The following is a 22,149-nucleotide window of genomic DNA, read 5'->3' as shown; positions in this document are numbered from 1 at the left end:
TACCTTGTGAACTATATGTAAATGTCTTTTTGTAAGATCCTTTTTATTTTGGTCAAATAATTAACATTTTGCAGATTCCGCAAGGTGTATGAAAACTTTTGACTATTAACTATTTACTAAAAAGGTTCTTTTTAGGAGCTCAAAGTGACTCTTCAACTGTGTCACTGTAAAAATCCCCTTTAAAAAACTTATTTCAGCTGAACCACCTTCCCTCGAAGGGGCTGTGACCATGACTCTGACATGAAAAGTGATTGATAAGGAAGTAAAAGGAGGTGAAATCAAACATGGCAACACACATTTTACGTGGATTCAGCTCAGAAACCGACCACTTACAGAAGCGAAACGCTCGCTTCTGTATCTGTGTAAGTTGAACGGTGCTTTGCAGTGCAGGTCAGAAGAGAAACAGAGGTGAGGAATTGGACAGAGACTCACCGAAGCAGAGAGGTGATTAGAGCACATCAGAAACACACAGAGAGAAATAGAGCGAGAGAGAACGTGATAAAGTCTCTTAGGAGCTCCGCTAAACCAGAACACACCTGCTGGCCCACAAGATGGGCATCCACCTGCTGCCTGACTACAGATCAGCTCTCACCTCTACACTCCACCTGTGTGCATGAGAGAGCTGGAGTCCACCACAACACATCTCATTATAGAGCTCCTCTACATCTGAGCGGCCATGAAAAGATCCTTGATAAAGATGTCAGAAAGATGTTGGAAAAAATGTGATCCAGCACTTCATAATTGTAACATCTGGATCAAGTCCACTCTAATCACCAGATAAGTGTTCTTGGCAGCTCCGGTGGTGGCTAGGGAAGAGCGACGAGAGGTGGAGAGAGATAGACGAGCAAAGGCCTGGCTACTGTCTCGGAGTCGGCGAAACCTCACGTACATGACAAATGGATTTTCAGTGCGGCCCTCCGGCTGTTTAGCTGTGCTTTCCTCTGCTGATTCTATTTGAATTGACAAATGAAAATAAATTTGATTTTCAACGGTGTCCTTTACATTAAAATTCATTAGGTCTTAACGGGAGCAGGGATGATGTCTAGCCTCATTGGTGAGACACAGCCAATTACCATTTTAAAAAAAAATCTATAAAAAAAGTCCATTTTACGTAGTTTGGGATGAGCACTCAATCCCTTATGCTCATCCAAATATCTCTGCCGTAGATCAACGCATCATTCCTCTTCCCTGACAAGCTCTGTTGGGCATCCTGAGGCTGTTGATGCAGAACCTTAATTAATTTTCAGCCTAAATGGGCAGGAATAGGGAGGGGGTGGGACCATTAGCCCACGGCATAGCGGCGTTCCTATCGAGTGGGTCATTTGCATGGCGGGAGAACGACTTTGATGTACAAAGCAAAGTGACAGGAGAGAAAGCAAGAGTTAGTAATAGATCAAGAGAGAGGAGGGTGAAGAAACTGGGAAACACCCTGTTAATGGCCCTCTTGTGTGTACAGGAGGGGCTGCTGGCAGGCGGTGGAGGAGTTTGGCGCACCGGCGGAATGAGGTGAGGAACAGGAGTAGCCTTCTGCAAACTCAATCTTGGCTGGCCTTCAGCATGCAGCACTGGGGATGTAGTCTATTTTGCTTTATCACAACACACAAACCGACACATGGACACAGTCACTGATACGTATACGGGCATTGCGTTAGTATACTTGTCTGTGTTCAAACACAAATTTGTTTCTGATTTAATGCACAAACAAACTCCTTTGCTCTGCCCTTATCTTTTCACCATAATCAGTCTTTATTCTCACGAGCTGTTGTCTAATGTGCATCTCTCCTTTCCTTTCAGACACAGAGGAAAGTTGATTTAATTACAGCTAGCAGCCACTTCATTTCCGGAGGATGGTTAACTGTGAGCCAGGAGCAGAGTGGAGCTCTATGTTGCGATCTGTACTGCTTAAAAAGACTGATGGAGAGAGACTAATAAACATGAACGCAATGAATAAATAATGAATAAAATGAATTAACAGAAAACCAAACATTTTCATCATCTGTTCCACACTTACTCGAATACATTTTTATAAATTGTTTATAGTACAGTAAACAAAATAAAAGTGATAAAGTTAACATAATATAGCTTATGAGACTGTATTCAACAGACATTTTCAGATACATTTTCATACAGAACTCTGATTCGCAGTCACATAAAGCAAACTTTTCTTTTCGTTTTATTAATTCATCACCAGAGGACCAAGACACAAACGTTTTGGCTCGCAGGCCTTCTTCAGTGTGTTAAACAATATAAAACCTCCACCCACTTTTCAAATCACTGATTTGACGTCATCATTCATTCACCAATGTTCATTCATTACATTTTTTAAACAGCTTGCATTCAGTTACCACACACATTATTAAACCCACCACAATTCTACAATATACATCTTATTCGATTAAAAATGACATAGGATTACATGTTCATCGCTCTTATATTAACAGGCAGTTAAAATGGATCATCAACAGTATCTGCATTAAACATGAAATGTTCAATGATTAAACTCATTGGACATACGTTGTCATTAATAATCACGCTAAATGCTTGAGATCTACTTCTAAGGATCCATATTGATTGAATTTTAATCCATTAAAGAAAGATCCAATTCCTCATTCATACCATTTGGAATTAATGATTTAAGTTTATATATCCAAAATGCTTCTCGTTTTAATAACTCTTTATTTATATTACCTCCTCTACACGATCTAATAACTTGTTCTATACCTATACACTCTAGCTGTTTAATATCAAGGACATTTTAACACATAGATCACATTATGATTCATAATGTCTGAAAATATATATAGGTAAAACATTGCGTTAATTGAAATTACGAATCAATGAACATAAATCAAGTTTACAACGACAAGACATTACTTCTTCAGTAGCCAGACATTTTAATGAATTGGGACATGACATAGGTATAGAACACGTTATTAGATTGCGTAGAGGAGGTAATATAAATAAAGAGTTATTAAAACGAGAAGCATTTTGGTTATATAAACTTAAATCATTAATTCCAAATGGTATGAATGAGGAATTGGATCTTTCTGTCTTTCTTTAATGGATTAAAATTCAATCAATATGGATCCTTTGAAGTAGATCTCAAGCATTTAACGTGAGAATTAGTGATTATTAATGACGACGTATGTCCGATGAGTTTAATCTTTGAAGATTTCATGTTTAATGCAGATACTGTTGATGATTCATTTTAACTGCCTGTTAATATAAGAGCGATGAACGTGTAATCCTATGTCATTTTTAATCAAATAAGATGTATACTATAGAATTGTGGTGGGTTTTAAAAACGTGTGTGGTAATTGAATGCAAGCTGTTTAAAAAAATTGAATGAACGAACATTGGTGAATGAATGATGATGACAAATCAGTGATTTGAAAAGTGGGTGGAGGTTTTATATTGTTTAACACACTGAAGAAGGCCTGCGAGCCAAAACGTTTGTGTCTTGGTCCTCTGGTGATGAATTAATAAAACGAAAAGAAAAGTTTGCTTTATGTGAGTGCGAATCAGAGTTTTATATAAAAGTGATTAAATGGATTGACACACCTAAACGAAAAATTGCATTACGGAAGAGCGCGGTGCAAACAACTTGCAGATATATTTTAATGCCACAAATTTTTTTGATATTTCATTAAAAAAATTCACAAAATTCTACACTTTCATTGAAGTAAAACAATTGAAACTCACATTATGAAATGTTTTTCTCCATTGCATGTTGGCTACCATTACTGGCACCCCTAGAAATTCTTATGAGAAAACTATCTCTGAAGTAAATTCATTCATATTTACATTTTGTAGCACACAAGGGTGACTAAAATTGTCCTCAAATTCCCTCAATCATCTAATGATTCGTCATTTAATGAATTATTGCAGAATAAAAGAATAGATAATTTGATACAGATTCTGCTGATAGTACTCGAGTTTCATTTGCAAAAACAGTTCTTTGTTTCAAGAAGGAAACCATATAGACTCTTTACATAGTACATAGGAATCTGGGAATCACTTGAGCTGAACCTGAATGTGACTATTAGAACAGACAAGACTGTGAAAGCTGGATGCGTTCCAGAGAACATTGTGTCCAGATGTTTTATCAGGCTAAACAACGTCCTCGCCTGACACATGAAAATGAGGGGCGATGGAGCAGTCTCACTGCTGTCTACATAATCTCACCCTCAGCTCTGAGGTCAGAAGTCACCCTCTCGCCTTTGAGGCGTCCAAAACGGTTAATCTCTGCATCAGTGCAGGATGCTCGAGTGGAAAAAGATTACACAACTTCTTAAAGCTGTATCAGAGGGACAAGATCACACTGTAATGATAAGATCTGAAGCAAAAGCTTTGGATTCATGGAAAAGCTAAAGGATTCTGATCATTGAGAATGTGTGATCTAATGAGGGCCGAGATGCTGTGATTGTGTATTATTTACACGGCCAGAAGTGAACAAAAAAAATCAATGCGAGGAGAGCCGTGTGAAGATGAACAAAGCGAGTCTTCTTCTCAGCCCTCTTAAAGTGATTTTATTGGTGAGTCAGAGGGCTGATGACCAAGCTCTTCTGCCGCTCTTCATTTCATCTGAAGCCAAACGAGCACCTGGGCAGGACACCAGCGCGGAGGAGAGCCGAATAGGAAAGGAAGTGAGCGAGTAGGAGATGGGCCAGGCATTTGACATGTAATCTGCTGATAAAGAGAAGATTGAAAAGCGTGCTTGCTTAGCTGTTCTTAACCATCTTTGCTTTCTCTCTCTCTCTCTCTCTCTCTGAATCAGACCAAGGGTGAATTCAACAGGCAAACAGTACTGAGGGAAAACAAAGCTGGAGAAGGACACAGAAACAGAGTAGGTGGAAGAAAATGACAGGAAAGAGAATGCGCACTTTGTTCTTTTGAGACATCTGTAGTCGTGCCTAGTCGCACTGTTAAACATCCGTAGTAAACGTGTGGAAATTGTGTGAAAGCATGCCAACGGAATCTGTGTGTGTATGCCCCTTTAAGACAAGACCTTTCACACTGCAGATATCTTAGCAATGCCCCCAGGCCATTATTTTCTATGTAGCGATACATACAGCTCCTCTATACTTGAATGGAGAAAATTGGATTTTCAAAACTGTTAGTCAGGATTGTCAATAATGCACTTCAAATCAGCAATTTGAGATGAAAAGTACTGGTACTTTGATGCTAAATTCAGGACATAAGATTGACAGGCAGCTGCTCTGTGAAGATCGTTTGCTTGATGGTAAATGCATTTTGCGATCAAAATGCTTGCCTTTCCAAGATATTAACATAAACATAGTCTGTTATGTCAGTGAATATAGACATGCTACCAAAATCTCATGTCAAAAAACGTAGATCTGTGTGGACTGAATAAGTAGAGATGTTCATGTCTTTCTGTCTTCAGCTGTAAAGAAAATATGGTTTTTGAGGAAAGCATTTCAGGATTTTTCTCCATATAATGGACTTCACTGGTGCCCAGATTTTGAACGTCCAAAATGTAGTTTAAATGCAGCTTCAAAGGGCTCTAAAGGATCCCAGCTGAGAAAGAAAGGTCTTATCTAGCAAAACGATCTGTCATTTTTTTTCCGGAAAATACAAATTTGTTCACTTTTTAAGCACAAAAACTTGTGTAGCACAAGCTCTGGGATGCACGTCCACCACGCTACAAATCATGTCTAAGTTCATCGTCTGTGTACTCCGGCTCAAAAAGGTAGAGTATGGTGAAAAACGCCATCTCATTTTCTCCAACATCTTCAGAATCGTCCGACATCGTTGTACCTTTTTGTTTGTAAACAGCGTTTGACTTACTTGCACTTCCTTACTCTTTGCGCCTTCGCTTTGTAAACACTGGGTCTGTAGTATGGCCTACGTTCTGCGTGACCTTTCGACATGATTCAATTGTACGTAGCGTTGTGGACGCGCATCCCAGAGCTAGCGATACACAAGCTTTTGTGCTTAAAGTATACAAATTTTTATTTTCCAAAAAAAAAGATAGATCGTTTCACTAGATAACACCCTTCTTCCTTGGCTGGGATCGTTTAAAGCCATTTGAAGCTGTATTTAAACTGCATTTTGGAAGTTCAAAATCGGGGGAACCAATGAAGTCTATTATATGGAGAAAAATCCTGAAATGCTTTGCTCAAAAAGTGGACTTCTCCTTTAATACAGTTAGATACCGAAAAACTTCAAAGCACTCTTTGTTATATGGGTTTTATTTTTTTTGTTCCTTATTTTATTACTGAATTTTTTTGTGTTTTTCAAGGGGAAAAAATAAGCAAATAAATGAGAAATATTTGGACTTATATTCAGCTCGTCAATAAATAAACTGCTAAAAAGTTAAGCAGTGTTTTCAGTAACAAACTATTTAGCAGTGGTATAATTGAGAATCATGAAATTGCAATATTACTGACTTCTAGAACTTCTCAGCAACAATATAATAATATAAAGTAGTCTGCTTCTTAAAGGGGACATTGGATGCAAAATTCACAGTTACATGATGTTTGCATATAAATATGTCTTAGCAGTGTGGGGACACAACCACCCTACAATGATAAAATTCCATTCATACTTTTTTTTTTAATCCACAAAAAACCTAAACAGTCTTAATTATCATGCCGTGTTGATTTTCTGAGCAGTATGATGTCATACTGCTCAAGTCCCGCCCACGACTGCTGACAGACTGTCCCGTATTAGCATATTTCCGCCCTCAGCCAGCTGTACGCTGCGGCTGTCTGCCATTTTCTCCACACTCGAGCAGCTGTAGCGACAACAATGTCTTGTAAGCAATGCAGGTGTTTTGTAGTTGGATGTAAAAGTGAACATTAGAGTCTTCTTTCTCTCCTGACATCAGAGCCATTGAGGACACAGTGAATTAGTTTTGTTTTTGATGGTAATGTGCCATAAAATACACAAAACACTGGAAGAGAAAGGTGGAGTGAGCAGTAGCTCACTATCATTTAAAGAGCCCGGTTTGCACCGAAACAGGTCGCTGTGAACAGAGCTGTTTTTGACAAGGTAAAAAGGACCATTGAGGATTTTTAACCAAAGTATGTTGCAGACATTTCATACGGATGCTCATTTTCATACCAACTTATGGAAAATGAGCATCCGTTGTCTTCTTTAAAATGACGTCACACTTAAAAATAAACAAAAAAACAATTTTCCTGTCCTTGTTGGTCCAGTTAATACACACATTTGCTTGAAGGAAATCAAAATCAATCAAAAAGGTGTTGGGATATTCTAACTAAACCACAAGACCTCCATTCTAACATCTGCCATATTGAGTTGCATGATTTCTCCCATCATTATTCTATGAGTAGTCTGTGTCTTTCTTACACTGTCTCTGGTGTGTATCTAGTTTCAAAGTGGAGAAAGAGAGAGATCAGTGTTTTATAAAGCTGTAAAGCAATTTCAAAATCTCACAATGTTGACATTGTTTCAGGTGAAAAAGACACTGTACTCAGCTTTTCCTTGCCCACAGTCATTTTCTCAGAAAGTGACACACACAGTGACACAAAACGATCACTATATATATATATATATAGTGAAGGATAAAATGGCTATGTGTGTGTCAGAGATACAAAACACACAGAGCTCCTCCACATCAGTATCAGCACGTGGGCTGGACTCACATGGTCAGTGATGGACCGAGGCCTGACTTCTGCTTAGAAATACTACCACTCCAGCAATAAGTAAGTGGTACATCCACACAGAACCATGTGCTTTAGATGGAGGCATCTAACAGCCTAAATACTGCTCTCTGTTTCAAGAACATGGGACAGATGTGAATGATGTGATGAGAACTTCAGGACTAAAAAGCCCTTTTGTGTCCGCAATTTGAGGTCAAAATTGATCCAAATTGACCGCCATTTACTTTCTCAGTAGGTTTATTCTCTTAATGTGGATGATTCATCTGTTCTGCTGACGTCAACCAAGTCTAATTTCCACAATCAAGTCAATTCCTGATGGACAAAATATGAAAAAAAAATCTCTTTTTTAAACTCTGTTTCACTCAGAAAACAATCCTCGCAAAACTGGATTTTAAAGAAAAGTTCACCCCAAAATGAAAATTCTGTCATATTTTATCCAACCACGTGTCGTTGCAAACTGCTATGACTTACTTTCTTCTGTGGAAAAAACATTTTTAGTGATTTCTTTTTAATTCGTACAAAAATCGGTGTGTTCCACTGACTTCAATTTTACAGACAAAAACAATTCTTGAAAAAAAAAAATGCCATTTTTATTGCCTTTTTGTTCCACAGAAGAAAATTTTTGGAATGACATGAGGATGAGTAAACGATGACAATTTTCATTTTTGGGTGAACAATCTTTTAAAGACTGTGCTATGGTGAATAAGACATAAAATGCCACTGGTAGTTTTGCAAAAAAGAAAACACATCTTGGATGCTATTCAACCACACAAACAAACTGGTCTTGAAAAAACTGCAACTTTCAGAATTAAAGGAATTGTTCATCCAAAAATGAAAATTCTGTCATTAATTACTCCCCCCTCATGTCGTTCCAAACCTGTAAGACCTTCATTCTTCTTCAGAACACAAATTAAGATTAAAGCTGCAAGCAGCGTTTAAAGGGCCCTCTCGTCCGGGCTCCCCGCCACCCGTTGGCTTTAGGAAAACAGTGAACGGCGGGCAATATGCATTTAAAGTGGTATATAGTCATTTATATGTGCCAAACCTCCTGCTATCAGGTGGTGGCGCTATGACTATAACTGGATGTTGGCATGTAGATCGAACTTTGTCAGGCCACCACAGACATGCCCTTTAACAAAAACTCGAGATCTTGACAATTTAACATCGCAAAGGCCTTTAGACTACACTGACCAAATATAATGTTGATGTCATTAAATCTCTACGAGGAGTTCGTTTGAGTGTAAATCATGCCACTTCCTGTTGCCAGCAGGTGGCGCTATATGGTCATGGGCATGTGTTTTATCAATTTAAAGTCACAAAGGGCTTTAGATTACACTGACCAAATTTGTTGTTGATCTGTTTAAATATCTAAGAGGAGTTTGTTTAAAAAATGCCTGAAATGCCAAGAATGGCACAAAACTTGCAAAGAAAATTTAAAATGACTTCCTGTTGGGTTTTGGACTTCATACCAGGGGACTTTTTTGTAGGAATTGGTGTATTACATGTGACTACTAAATTTCGTTCATGTATGTAAAACATAGCTGAAATTTTATAGGTGGAGCTATTAAGCCATTTTGCCACACCCACTTCTGAAACTAATATCAGATGTAAATTTTCACCACTTCTGGTGTGTGCAAAGTTTTATGTATTTGAGAATGCTTAGGCCTTCAAAAATTAGATTCATTTTGCAGAAGAAGAACCATCGCTCCATTGTGCTTGGGCCCTAATAATTTTAATGACATCTGAGAGCTTTCTGATCATGCATAGACAAAAACATGTGACATCAGTGGTTGAATGAATGTCTTACAGGTTTGGAATTAGGGCAGGTAAATAATGACAGAATTTTCATTTTTGGGTGAACTATCACTTTAACACTCCCTTGATTCAACTGCTAAACTCAGTATTAAATATTTAGACTAAATCGGAAACATTCAGATTAGTAGGGCACAACAGAATTTAAAAATAGCATCTACACCTATACCTCATCTGCCAATGACATCTCTTTATCATATATTGCTTAGAGAGGATATGACATAGACAGAGAAAAACTAGAGAGACTAAGTGTCAGAAGTCTGATGAGAGTGGAGAGAGAGGCTTACGATCCAGTTGAAGCTGAAGAGGATGGAGAGATGAAGAACCCTTGAAGAGCCAATAAGATGAAACAGAATTGAACGCAAACACGTTTTATTCCACTGATGGTTTACAAACATTTAGATCAGTATATACATTTACACTCGCCATATCTGCTGAAGACTACGTACGGCTAATTTAAAATCAGTGTGAAGCTCTCATTTCAATTTTAAATGTTTTTGACTTTGAAAATGTCTCTGGCTGGTAGGGTATACTGTCTCACCCACCCACTAGCTTGCTTGCTCAAAAAAAAAAAAAAAAAAAAAAAACACTCAGCAACTCCAACACACTCTATCACCTCAGAAACCATGACAACCTTTGCTGACAAAATGGGCTGGAGGCCGTTTGAAAGCATTTGGGGAAGAAAAAAACCCAAGAAAGAAACTGGCACAACATTACTTGCATCTAAATCCGTCACTCATTTCTAAACAAGCAAAATGCCCATTCGTTCGGTGGAAACCAGCATGCTTCTGACCTCATGAACATATGAATACAGCCCCCTTTAGACATCCACCACTAAGCGGTTATATTCAACACAAAAACCTGTATTTGTTCACTAAATGCTGTCTTTTTTATATTATTCAAAGATATTGATTTGTTCTCTGCTCAAAATTCAGATTCAACCTGTAAACAAATGGAATTAAAGTTACGGAATAAGCTTTACTCATTTGAACAGCAAAAATCTGAAAGAGCACCACAAAGAGTGCAAAAAAAAAAAATAAGGAAAGAGGAAAGAGGAAAAGAAAAAACTAAAGCTTAGGTAAACCACAAAAAGACCAAAGATTCATATAAAGATGCTGTGATCTTTAACAAGAAGGTTCATGATAGTGTTTAGAGTGATCCAAGCACAGATTGGTGTGAGATAAGAAAGTGTCCATCTGTGAAGAAAGGAGGTTTTAACATCCAGCTCCTGGCTGATGAGAATCAAATCACTCTCCTTGGCATCTTAGCCATTAAAGGCAAATGTAATGACAATAGGCCGATTTGAACATACTCTGGTGTATCTCTGAGGTCTCTGGATGCATGTTGCATGATTACTGTGGAAGTGCAGATGATGAGATTGGTTGTGGGGTGATTAGAGGAGACTATAGCAGCACTAAAGCCTTATGACACGAGAAGGTTAAGCCTCAACTGACTTAAAGATTAGGTCGACCTAATGTATTAATCATGAAGACCACAGACCAAAAATAAGCAGTTCATAAAAACAAAAGCATTTTCTAGGATTTTATGCATGTGGCTAATGTGACTTGTGAGTCTGGACACAAGTCTCCTGCCCTTCAGGATGATGTGAAGTCGTCTTTGTTTTTTAAAAGCATCTGGAGCATCTCTCATAGTCACCTGGAGGCTAGAGCCTCTAGTATCTTATCTCAATCAGAGAGCTGTTAATCCATCCATGCCCTTCCTGCTGTTCTTTCAGGCCTGCCTGTTCTCACTCAGGTCAGGCCAGATTGAAAACCGACGACAAGCTTCTGGCTCTCTTTACAGGCACCTGCTCTCTCACTTTTGTTGATGGCAACACTTATCCAGTAGGGATGGTAAGACTCAACAATTTGCATCAGTGCACTGGCATAAAAGTTAAATTGAATAATAAAAACAGACTGATTCCTCCTCTCTAAACTGTTTCTCAAGCGCGTTCTCTCACCACCACTGCTGCTACGTGAATATGACTTATCACAACACTTTGGAGAAAGAGGCATAGAATATAGATAAACATGGCCGAGGTACAGCTGCATCTTCCACTAAATAATAACGATAAACCAAAGAAGTAAAAGCTAATTATCTGTACTAGGGATGTGCCCAAATAGTGAATCTGTATTCAGAAAGGCACAGAAAATGAATAACACATTCTACAATGCCATTAAAGGCACATGGTTAGGGAAAGATAACCTTGTTCAGCTTCCCAAAGAATCCAGTGTTACGTCAACAGTGGATGCAGTTTGTTTTTCTGGGGCAGCAACAGAGTTTCGCAACTGTGTTTGACTGTCCCCGTAATTTTGGTGGTGAATGTTTTAGAAACACACATTGTTTGATACTGAAAAATAGAGTGATAAAGCGATAAAAGATCCCGGTCATGATTCGGAACTGCAGGCACTAAGTGAAACTGCATCAAATTTCTGTATTTCTGTACTCATGACTCTAGCTTCGCTCATGGCACGCTTCCAGGAGCTCTGCTTTTTTCAGAGAGAATCATAAAGCTGTATCTTTCTTTTATAAATATTAGGGCTGCCCTCGACATAAGATTTTTCTGGTTGACTAGTAGTCCTTAATTTTAAGCATTAGTCTACTATTAGTCACTTTTTTATGAATAAACCATATAAATCATAATAATGAGCCTTTATTGCCTACATAGCCTAATAAGCGCTCAAGCACGCAAAAAAGCTTGCCACAGTGCACCAGCAGATATAATGATTATGAATGCCTCATGGAAAAACAGCAAGAAGAGTGCATTAACGTTTTAATAATTTATTGATAAACAAGTGCTTTCTTTGTTTTCGGCTTAAGAGATGAAGTTGATAACACTGACTCGCCATCTCCGCAGTAGTGATGCGCCTGTATGCATGTTTCATACGGATGACATAATGTGAGAATATTTGTTTTTTCATTGAATTGGTTGAAAGTAGACATTTTCCCTATAGAAATATTTTTTCATGTCTGTAAGGCAAGCGTACACAGAGTTTTGAAGCTTCGCGCTCAAGTTCACAGAGACCGAGACGGCAGAAAGCGCATCCTGGTTGCTTTATTTTAAAAAAGTGCAATGTTTAGTTGTTATTGGGAGTGTACACAAATAAACATACTGTAGAGTCTTTACAGATTCGAAAGATGTATTACTTTCATCTGTATGACCAAAAATTATGGTGTATTTTAAGAGCAAGCAACTGAACTGGCGCCTCCATCTGTTTTTCTAGGTTTTGATTGAGCTGCCATGTAAAGTTGCTACAAGCATCTTCCAGAGGAAAAGCCATATTTGAGGTTGATGAATGATAGGTGAGCACATGGATGTCCTGCTGGATGTACTGTATTACCACATAGACCAGCCGTTAATGATCTGTCCGTCATGGACTGCGCGGCTTCACCACTTACTGTGGATTTTTAAGTCCACTATTAGGTGACAGCCCTAATAAATAATAAACTAAAGATTTTGGTCTAAAACTAAAGATTTTTTGGAGACATGAAGGATAAATACTACTCTATAGGTACTCAAGATTAACATGAGATTGGGCGAAACTGTGTGTGTTTACAGTACGTAATGTATCGTATGACTGACTATGCATCAAAATGCATATCACATTGGCCTCAGTTATGGAGATGCACATCCCTATTATCCAAAACTCAGCCAATCTTTACCCTACCATTTATTCACTGTTAACATCACAGTGAATAAAGTGTGATGTATGATGTAAAAAATGCTATTTTAAGGTGCACAATGGGAAAATATCATAGAAAACTGGATTTAAAAAAAAAAAAAAAAAAGCATGACAAACATACTCTAATACATGCAAATTATCTCTGTAGTCCATTTACAGAAAGCTGCAAAAACTATTCAGAAATTGATGTCACAAACATAAGCCAATTGTGAATGCAGCATGGTTAGAAACAGGGTGGAATAAGATCATGTACCTTGAGCAATATTGTAAGTGGAGAAGAAAAACATAAAACGTCCTGAAAGTGCAGAACGTTTCTCAAATTCTTGCTTCATCAGGATAATCCAAGAAATCCACCAACTTAAGGTTTAAATTCTTTCAAGGAGAAAAAAAAGAGAAGGAAAAAGTGCTGCAGTGCTTTCAAAAACAGCTACTGTGGCAGTATCAAAAAGATCCCATTTGGATAAAAGGAAAAGTAATAAAGGTTGGGTTTTAGCCCTGGTTTGTTTCTCAGAAAGTACAACTCTTGTATGTTTGCAAAAAAATGTTTAAGCACTACTTGCTTGGTTTAAATTTAATCTAAAAGTTTCATGGTGATGTGAGTTTTCACTTTAAAGAGTCAAAACATGGTCCCTTTGTTTACGATTCAATATTGATTAAAAAAAAAAATCTTGCTATAAATTTTGCTGAAAAGAGACTCAGCAACTCACTTGTTAGCACAGAAGTCGCTGGAGAGGCTGGTCATAATGCTCTACAAGTACTCAAGTACTACAATTACAATTTTCCTTAAGTAACTTACATGAAGAAAAAAAAACTTCTTAAGAGTAGGTCCTCTATTCAAGGAAAGTATTTAAAAGTTTGCATCCCCCTTTCACAATTATTAAAAATGTTAATTATTTTACTAAAGTAAGAGGGATTATACAAAATGCATGTTATTGTTTACTTAATACTGACCTGAATAAGATATTTCACATAAAAGATGTTTTACATATAGTCCACAAGAGAAATTAATAGATGAATTTATGAAAATGACCTGGTTCAAAAGTTTACATCCCCTTGATTCTTAATACTGTGTTCTTACCTGCCTTATCCACAGCTGTGTTTTTGGTTCAGTGATAGTCGTTCATGAGTCCCTTGTTTGTCCTGAACAGTTAAACTGCCTGCTGTTCTTCAGAAAAATCCTCCATGTCCCACAAATTCTTTGGTTTCCAGCATTTTTGTGTATTTGAACCCTCAATGACTGTATGATTTTGAGATCCGTCTTTTCACACTGAGGACAACTGAGGGACTCATACGCAACTATTACAGAAGGTTCAAAAACTTCCTGATGCTTCAGAAGGAAAAAACATGCATTAAGGGAAAGGAGATGTCATGTGTATTTTTTTCTTCTTATTATACTTATTTAGTACTGCCCTTCAGAGGCTATAGAATATACTTACATGTTCCCCAGAAGACAAAATAAGTTAAATTTACCCTGATCTTCAAATTCAAAAAGCTTTCACCCCCGGCTCTTAATGCATCGTGTTTCCTTCTGGAGTATCAGTGAGAGTTTGAACCTTCTGTAAAAATTGTATATGCAGTTGTAATAGTTGCATATTAACATTTTTAATGATTTTTTTTTTTAAGGGGGATGCAAACTTTTGACATCAACTGTATCTAAAGATGATATGCAAATCTAGTGATTTTAGTAAGATATGAATGTAGTTCTACATCAAAAACCCAGGATGTGTATACAAATAGTTCACAGTCTCATATGTCTCCATTCATATACTATACTATATCATCTCCAGTGTTGTATTCTGAACTTTGACCAGATCCTGCATAAACAGTACTCATTATCTGACCAGCTATTTTACTGGTTGCTCTCTTCTTGAGTAATTACTGATATAAACAAACAACATTATTTGTTCTTGAATACAGATTTTGGCTACTCTGCACTGATGGTGACTTACCTAGCACTTGTGTTATGGAGGATGACGAGGGCATCGGGAAAACCATCCAGGTTGTAGTCTCCTAAATGCAGGGTGATGGGGTGACTGTCTACAAAGGGCACAAATCCCCACACAGAGTCCTTTCTCCTGAAGTCCGTCAGCACCGGCACCCACTGGAACAGCACAGGAAGACAATTCAGTTACATGACATACAGTATAAGAGATCACTGCTAACCTAAAAGGAAAAGCAATATAATTCTTCAAAAGGTAACTACATTCACAACACAGTTCACAACACTATATTCACAACACTAAAGCATAAGACTTGAATTCCAAAGTTTGGAATTGTTTAAACCAGTGTCTGATATGAGCCACATTTAACAGGTCATGTGAACAACCTCGCCAAAAAATTAAAAAAACTGGACTGAACGTTGCCAAAGCAAAGCTTCACACCAGGCAGTGCAGCATTATGGTCCTCTTGCTCTCTGGGCTCGGTCATTTGCACGTGTGTGGGGGAGGCACAGGCGCAGATGCTACAGGCTTTACTCACTCATAAATGTAAAACAGAGAGCCAGGTGCATCTCTGCATGTCTGCATCCATGGGGATAGAGGCACAGAAACAGGAGGGAGGGAGAGAGACAGAGATCGCTAGAGATATGCAGAGGAGGGGGAGATGGACACAAAGTGGTAAACAGAGAATGCAGGAGAAGGAAGGCAGAGCATTCTGTAATGGCTGCTAATGAGATTTTCTCCTGACCCTCGGTACTCAACCAGAATCAGCAATGCTGAAGACGGATCAGGCAAAGAGAGAGTGTGTTTATTTGTACAAACTATTTTGCATTTGAACAAAATATGTCTAAAGCTCATATTGTTAATATTTCTAAAGCAAGAACTAACAGATGTTAGTCTCCTCTCTGCCGAAAAGGAAAATAGAAGTCAAACCCATGAGTCATGGTGTGCACTGTAGGCCTAGTCGCCTCATTATGAGTAAATGTGAGAGTCCTGCAATGTTTGTTTACATTGCAGCATCATTTCCCACTAAGCGTTTGACAGGTTATCTAAAACTATTTCTGTTAAACTGTGGTTTAAAATACTTGTATGCTGTTCAGTTTGAGAAGATAAAACAAAAACAAACAGTTGAAAGCATCACAATAGCCAAACAATTAAAGGTGTGATAACTAACCTTTACACCATCAGAAAACATCATTAACCTTCAAAAAAATTAGACACTAACCTTAAGACTGCTAGAAATGTACTACTGACTGTCAAACACATAACAATAACTAACCTGTAAACCACTCGCTTGTAGATAGAACACTAACTGTTAAACAGTTAGAGACATTACTATAATCTTTCAACATTAGAGACGTAACAATATATAATGTTCAAAAAATTAGCAACATATACTCAGACAACTGCCAGAGATCACAAAATCTAGCTTTCAATTAGTCACAATAACTGTGAACCTTCAAAAATTAGACACATAACACTGTAACTAATCTTTAAGGCATTAGAGTAGAGCTAAAATAATAACTAACTTTCAATAATAACTAACTTCCAAGGTACAAGGTAGGTGATTCCATAGGCTGTAGGGCCAGCGACCAAAAAAAGCTGCATCAGCCTATTATTTTAGACAAGATTGTGAGATATGCTTAAGTGCTTTATCAGAAGATCTTAAACATGTGCTAGATGAGAAAGGGAGGATAAGATCTTTAATGTACGATAGGGCTTGATCATTAAGGGCTTTAAAAACAAACAACATCTTAAACTGGATCCTAAAATAAACCGGAAGCCAATGAAGGGATATGATCATCTTTTTTAGCTGATGTTAACAGCCTGGCAGCAGCATTCTGAAACATCTGAAATAAAAACTCAATTAATTAGTTATGAAAAAAATAATGCAATTAAAATATTTTAACGCAGTTAATGCACTGGCCCCGCCCGCAGACCTGTATGTCATCTTACATTTCCTATAGTTGACTGTTGACACATATGATGCAGGGCAACAACTCCATAAATGCAGTTATGCCCTAAAATTCAAGATACTGGTGCAAAAAATGCCACTGTATGTGTTTTGTCTCATATTTCTATATATATCACATATCACATGGGCAGCAAGAGCAATATGACACGAGTGCTGATTTTGTCCCGATCTATCACAAGCTTAAATGTGATTTTATACAACAGTTCAGTAAATAAGATGTTGATGTGTTATATTTTAAACATAATATTATATGTTTTTGCTCAATTTTGCAGAGAACATACTACCTTTGAAGCCATAGCAGAATCGTTGCGTGTCTCTGAGCAACACAGCGATGTTTAGTTTCTGAATGAATCCGCGTTTTGAACGAATCGTGTGAATCAATGATTCATAAGCCCATTCATAAAGAGACCCATTCCTGATACTTTATTCCTGAATGAATCAGCTGTGTGATTGAACTGAATGAATAAATGAATGACTCATAAAGACATTTACCGCCACCTGCTGGCAGATTTAGTTTCTTATTTAGAGTATCATTTCATTAAAGGAGAACTCCACTTCCAGTACAACAATTCACAAATAATTTACTCACCCCCTTGCCAAGATGTTCATGTCTTTCTGTCTTCAGTCGTGAAGAAATTATGGTTTTTGAGGAAAGCATTTCAGGATTTTTCTCCATATAATGGACTTCATTAGTGCCCCATTACTTCCCTAACACATCTACTTCTTACACAAACACTGATCACACTACAAACAAGACAAAACTATAATGCTATAAGAAACAGAAAAGATTAATTCAATGTTTACCTGGGTCTTTAGTCTATGATTAACTCACCTCACCTCATATCTGACAAGGTTTGAGTCGTTCGTTCATCATGTGACAGCCCCATAAGTTGAACGCACGACTCAAAAAACAGACTCGAAACAGGTGAACTAATTCCAGTACAGAACCTAATAGGATGTTGCGCATGCACGACTGAACGAATCACTCCCCCGAGACGACTCATTCTTCCCGAGTCACATTAAAGTTTCGTTCAAAATGAAAGAATCGTTCAAGAACGTCCCATTACTAATTCGTAGCATCGTGGACGGGCGTTCCCAGAGCCTGTGCTACGTGAGCTTTTGTTCTTAAAAAGTAAACAAATTTTTGTTTTTCGGAAAAAATGACATTGTTTCGCTAGATAAGACCCTTTTTCCTTGGCTGGGATCGTTTAGAGTCCTTTGAAGCTGCATTTAAACTGCATTTTGGAAGTTCAAATTCGGGGCACTAATGAAGTCCACTATATGGAGAAAAATCCTAAAATGCTTTTCTCAAAAGCCATAATTTCTTTACGACTGAAGACAGAAAGACATGAACACCTTGGATGAAAGGGGGGGAGGGGGAGTACATTATTTGTAAATTGTTGTTCTGGAAGTGGACTTCTCCTTTAAAATAATAATAATAATAATAATAATAATAACAACAACAAATAAAAACATTAAAGGGATAGTTGACCCCCCAAAAAAAGGTCCCTTGAGCAAGGCACCAAACCCCCAACTGCTTCCCGGGCACCGCAGCGATAGCAATTTGGCTGCCCACTGCTCCGTGTGTGTTCACTACTGTGTGTGTGCGCACTTGGATGGGTTAAATGCAGAGCACAAATTCTGAGTATGGGTCACTATACTTTGCCTTTCCTTTCCTTTCCTTTCCTTTCCTTTGCTTTCCTTTCCTTTCCTTTCCCTTTCACTCACCCTCATGTCGTTTTAAACCTTTCTTTTGTGGAACATAAAAGAAGGTATTTTGAGGACTGTTAGTAACAAAGTTTTGGTTACCAGTGACTTTCATTGTATGAACAAAAAGTACTGTTTCTCAAACAGTTTCTATGTTGACTCAACTAAAATATTTATTTCTAAAGCCACAATTTGTAATGTCTACTTGATACTTTTATTTAACACAAAATAGCTTTAAATGATCTTTTGTGGGTATTTTCAGTCAAATTTATTTTGCGACTAATTAGAATAATTAATCGAAACATCATATAATCAGATTAATAATTTTAATTGACTGACACCCCTAATTATAATTTAGAAATGATTTGTAGCTCATAAAAAATATTCTTAACAACTGAGTTAATGTGTTTGACTCAAAGTTCAAGAAAGACATCCAAATTTCTTACCTGAAGTGAAATTGAAGGAATATGATTACCAAGCTTATTAACATCTAGATTTCAGGGGACCAAAATAATTATTTCAGTTTTGTCATTATTGAGCTGGAGACAGTTATTTGATAACCAAGACTGTCCTCGAAGCAGTCCAGAGAAGACTGGATAGAGTCAACAGTTTTCGAAGGCAAATATAGCTTAGTGTTATCAGCAAAGAAGCCAAAAAGTAATATAATGTTGCCCAATAATACTTCCAAGAGGAAGATTAAAAAAAGAGGACTCAATATAGACCCCTGAGGAACACAACTAACAATAGGGGCTGAAGATGAGAAGAACTTGCTCAAATCTACAGAAAAAGTTCTTATCTTAAGATAAGAACTAAACCACTGTAAGGCTATGCCCTTGATGCCAACCCAATTGTCCCAGATGAGGGAAAGGGAAACAAATAACATCGAGTAGCAATAATACAATGTTTTTCCCGGGTCAACTGTTAGTAATGAGTCATTGTTCAGCAAATCTGATAAATTGTAAACCCTGATTAGACGTAACAACACTCAACATTTAAATCACTAAACATTAGCCATATAACAACAGCTTTGTTAGAACAAAAGTCAAATGCTATATTGTGATTGAGTGTAGAGTGGCAACTCACTCACACACACAAAAAAAACATCTGAGAGTTACATAATGTCACAATGTTCATAATTGTCGACTACGAAAACATCCTCAGATGAAGAAAATTCTATGATGACCTGGATGAATGACAACCAAGATAGACACTGGCCGATTATCGGTGCCGATACTGAGCATTTTTATGGTTATCAGTATTCGTCATTTTTTTAAAATCTGATCTGCCGACAGAATAATTTTAAAGCATTTAAAGAGTTTTTGTCAGAGCCCTTGATCTTAATTTGGACAATCTTCATTTTACATCAGACATACACAAAAGTTTGGGATTTTAGTGTTTTTCACAGAAGTCTCTTATGCTCATCGAGGCTGCATTTATTTGATCAAAAATACAGGAAAAAAATAGTAATATTGTGAAATGTCATTGGAATTTAAAATAATGGTTTTCTATTTTAAAATACTTTAAAATATAATATTTCTAAATATATAATATATTTTTATATAATTTTAATATATTATTTCTGTGATGCAATGCTGAATTTCCAGCATCATTACTCCAGTCGTCAGTGTCACATGATCCCTTAGAAATCATTCAGGATTCTTTGATGAATAAAAACTTTAAAAGAACAGCATTTATTTAAAATAAAAAGTACATTAAAACAGAAAAAACTGAATTTTATATTGCAATAACATTTCACAATTTTACTATTTTTTTTTCCTGTATTTTTGATCCAATAAATGCAGCCTGGATTAGCATAAGACAGAGAGAGAGAGAGAAATAAAATAAAAATCTTACTGATCCCAAACTTAACAGTAGTGTATATTGGTGCAAAAAATCAGTTATCGGTCTACTTGATCTGTAATAATTGGTATCGACCCTGAAAAACACATATCGGTCGACCCCTAATAGAAACATCAGACATACTGTATGTTCACTTTCATTTTCCCCCCTCTCTCTCCTGTTTTCTTTCTTGCTTTCTTTCATTCTTTCACTCGCTCAGTTAATGAACGTTCTTAAGCTCCTGGAGCGCTTCCCTCGCATAAGAATGCTGAGCCAGACCTCAACCCCCACCACAGGTCCTAAGTAAGCAGGTCTGACTGATGGGCTGTTAAAACAGGTTATGAGATGTTATGACAGCTTATGGGCACACTTACTGATGGCTCATCATAACTAAGTGGAAACACTGACAGGGTTTTAAATTGAACATGCTTGGCAAACAATTTTTAAACTAGGACCATTATTGCTGAGAACCTCAATACCAGCTGAAATAAAACAAACGATCCTTATAAGACTCTGAGTGGATGTACATGCTGGTATGTGTTGAGACACTATAAAATGCATGCACACTTTCAGTTCTGTTTTTGGTTGTGTGTGAGATTTCCCAGAGAACTTTACTCACATTCTACTACAGTAATGCTTCACATACAAAAACAACTATTTCTTTCTTTCAAGAAGCCACTCACACAGAATGGCCTTAACTCTCAGCTGAATTCCTCTGAACTGAAGACTCTTTTCATTCAACATAGTAATGATTATGCAAACAGTCATTGCCCTTGTGGCCATCTACAATCGGCTTCCATCACTCCGTGTCCGCTTGTGTAAATTGACTTATATCAGTGCTGACTGCTGGTTAATGCTAAGTCTTATTGATTTATTAGGGAGGGTAGATGGAAATCTCAAGGCTGCGGGCTGACATTGCGGTGAACACAGAATGGGTCTATCAAGTCCTTCTAGCTGATAGCTATAGTCAAACTCATGCATGTTTGAGATCACTAATCTGAACATGTGTTCTCAAACCTTCAAATTTAAAGGGAACCCTGGGTATTAAGACTTGTATGGCTTAATATAACATAAAACTGAAATATGTAGTAGGAAACCTGTAACAGATTTACATTACTTAAAAAATCCACTTCGTTTTATACACATTTCAGACTATGGGGGCGCCATTATTTTGATTATATCAAATGTTTGCATTTGGTGTGCTACTGGCGCTACCTGTTGCTATATTTATTGCAACACAATTCAAAATACACAACTAGGAAAATAAACTACAGATTCAATGCCACATTGTGTGGCTTTTGGTTGTAATTTTCAGTCGAAGGGTAACAAGAGAAGCGATGTAAGTCTTCACTGCTTTTCCTAGTGGTAAGAAGAGGAGAAAAGAATATAAAGATGCCTGTGGATGAATAAAACTTACTAAAGACCAGCGATTTTGTTCTCTCCACTTTAGCTCTGATGCCTTTAAGGCTTTTAGTAGACCACAGCTACTGAAAGAGCTTACAAATGGCAGAGACAAGAAATGCTAGATGCCATCCTGGCAGGATGTA

The 22,149-nt window shown here is 37.3% G+C and overlaps 1 protein-coding gene across 1 annotated transcript in view; it reads right to left on the bottom strand.

Moving 5' to 3' along the window:
- itfg1 (integrin alpha FG-GAP repeat containing 1) overlaps nucleotides 1-22,149 on the bottom strand; it is a 167,234-nt gene that overhangs the window by 69,186 nt on the left and 75,899 nt on the right. Inside the window, exon 10 of the mRNA XM_051114140.1 lies at nucleotides 15,094-15,245. Coding sequence (XP_050970097.1) covers nucleotides 15,094-15,245 — 152 coding nt within the window. The remainder of the gene's footprint in view (nucleotides 1-15,093; nucleotides 15,246-22,149) is intronic.

Source organism: Labeo rohita, chromosome 7, assembly GCF_022985175.1.
Source record: "Labeo rohita strain BAU-BD-2019 chromosome 7, IGBB_LRoh.1.0, whole genome shotgun sequence".
NCBI classification, from domain to species: Eukaryota; Metazoa; Chordata; class Actinopteri; order Cypriniformes; family Cyprinidae; genus Labeo; species Labeo rohita.
This window is presented reverse-complemented; position numbering and strand designations above follow the sequence as displayed.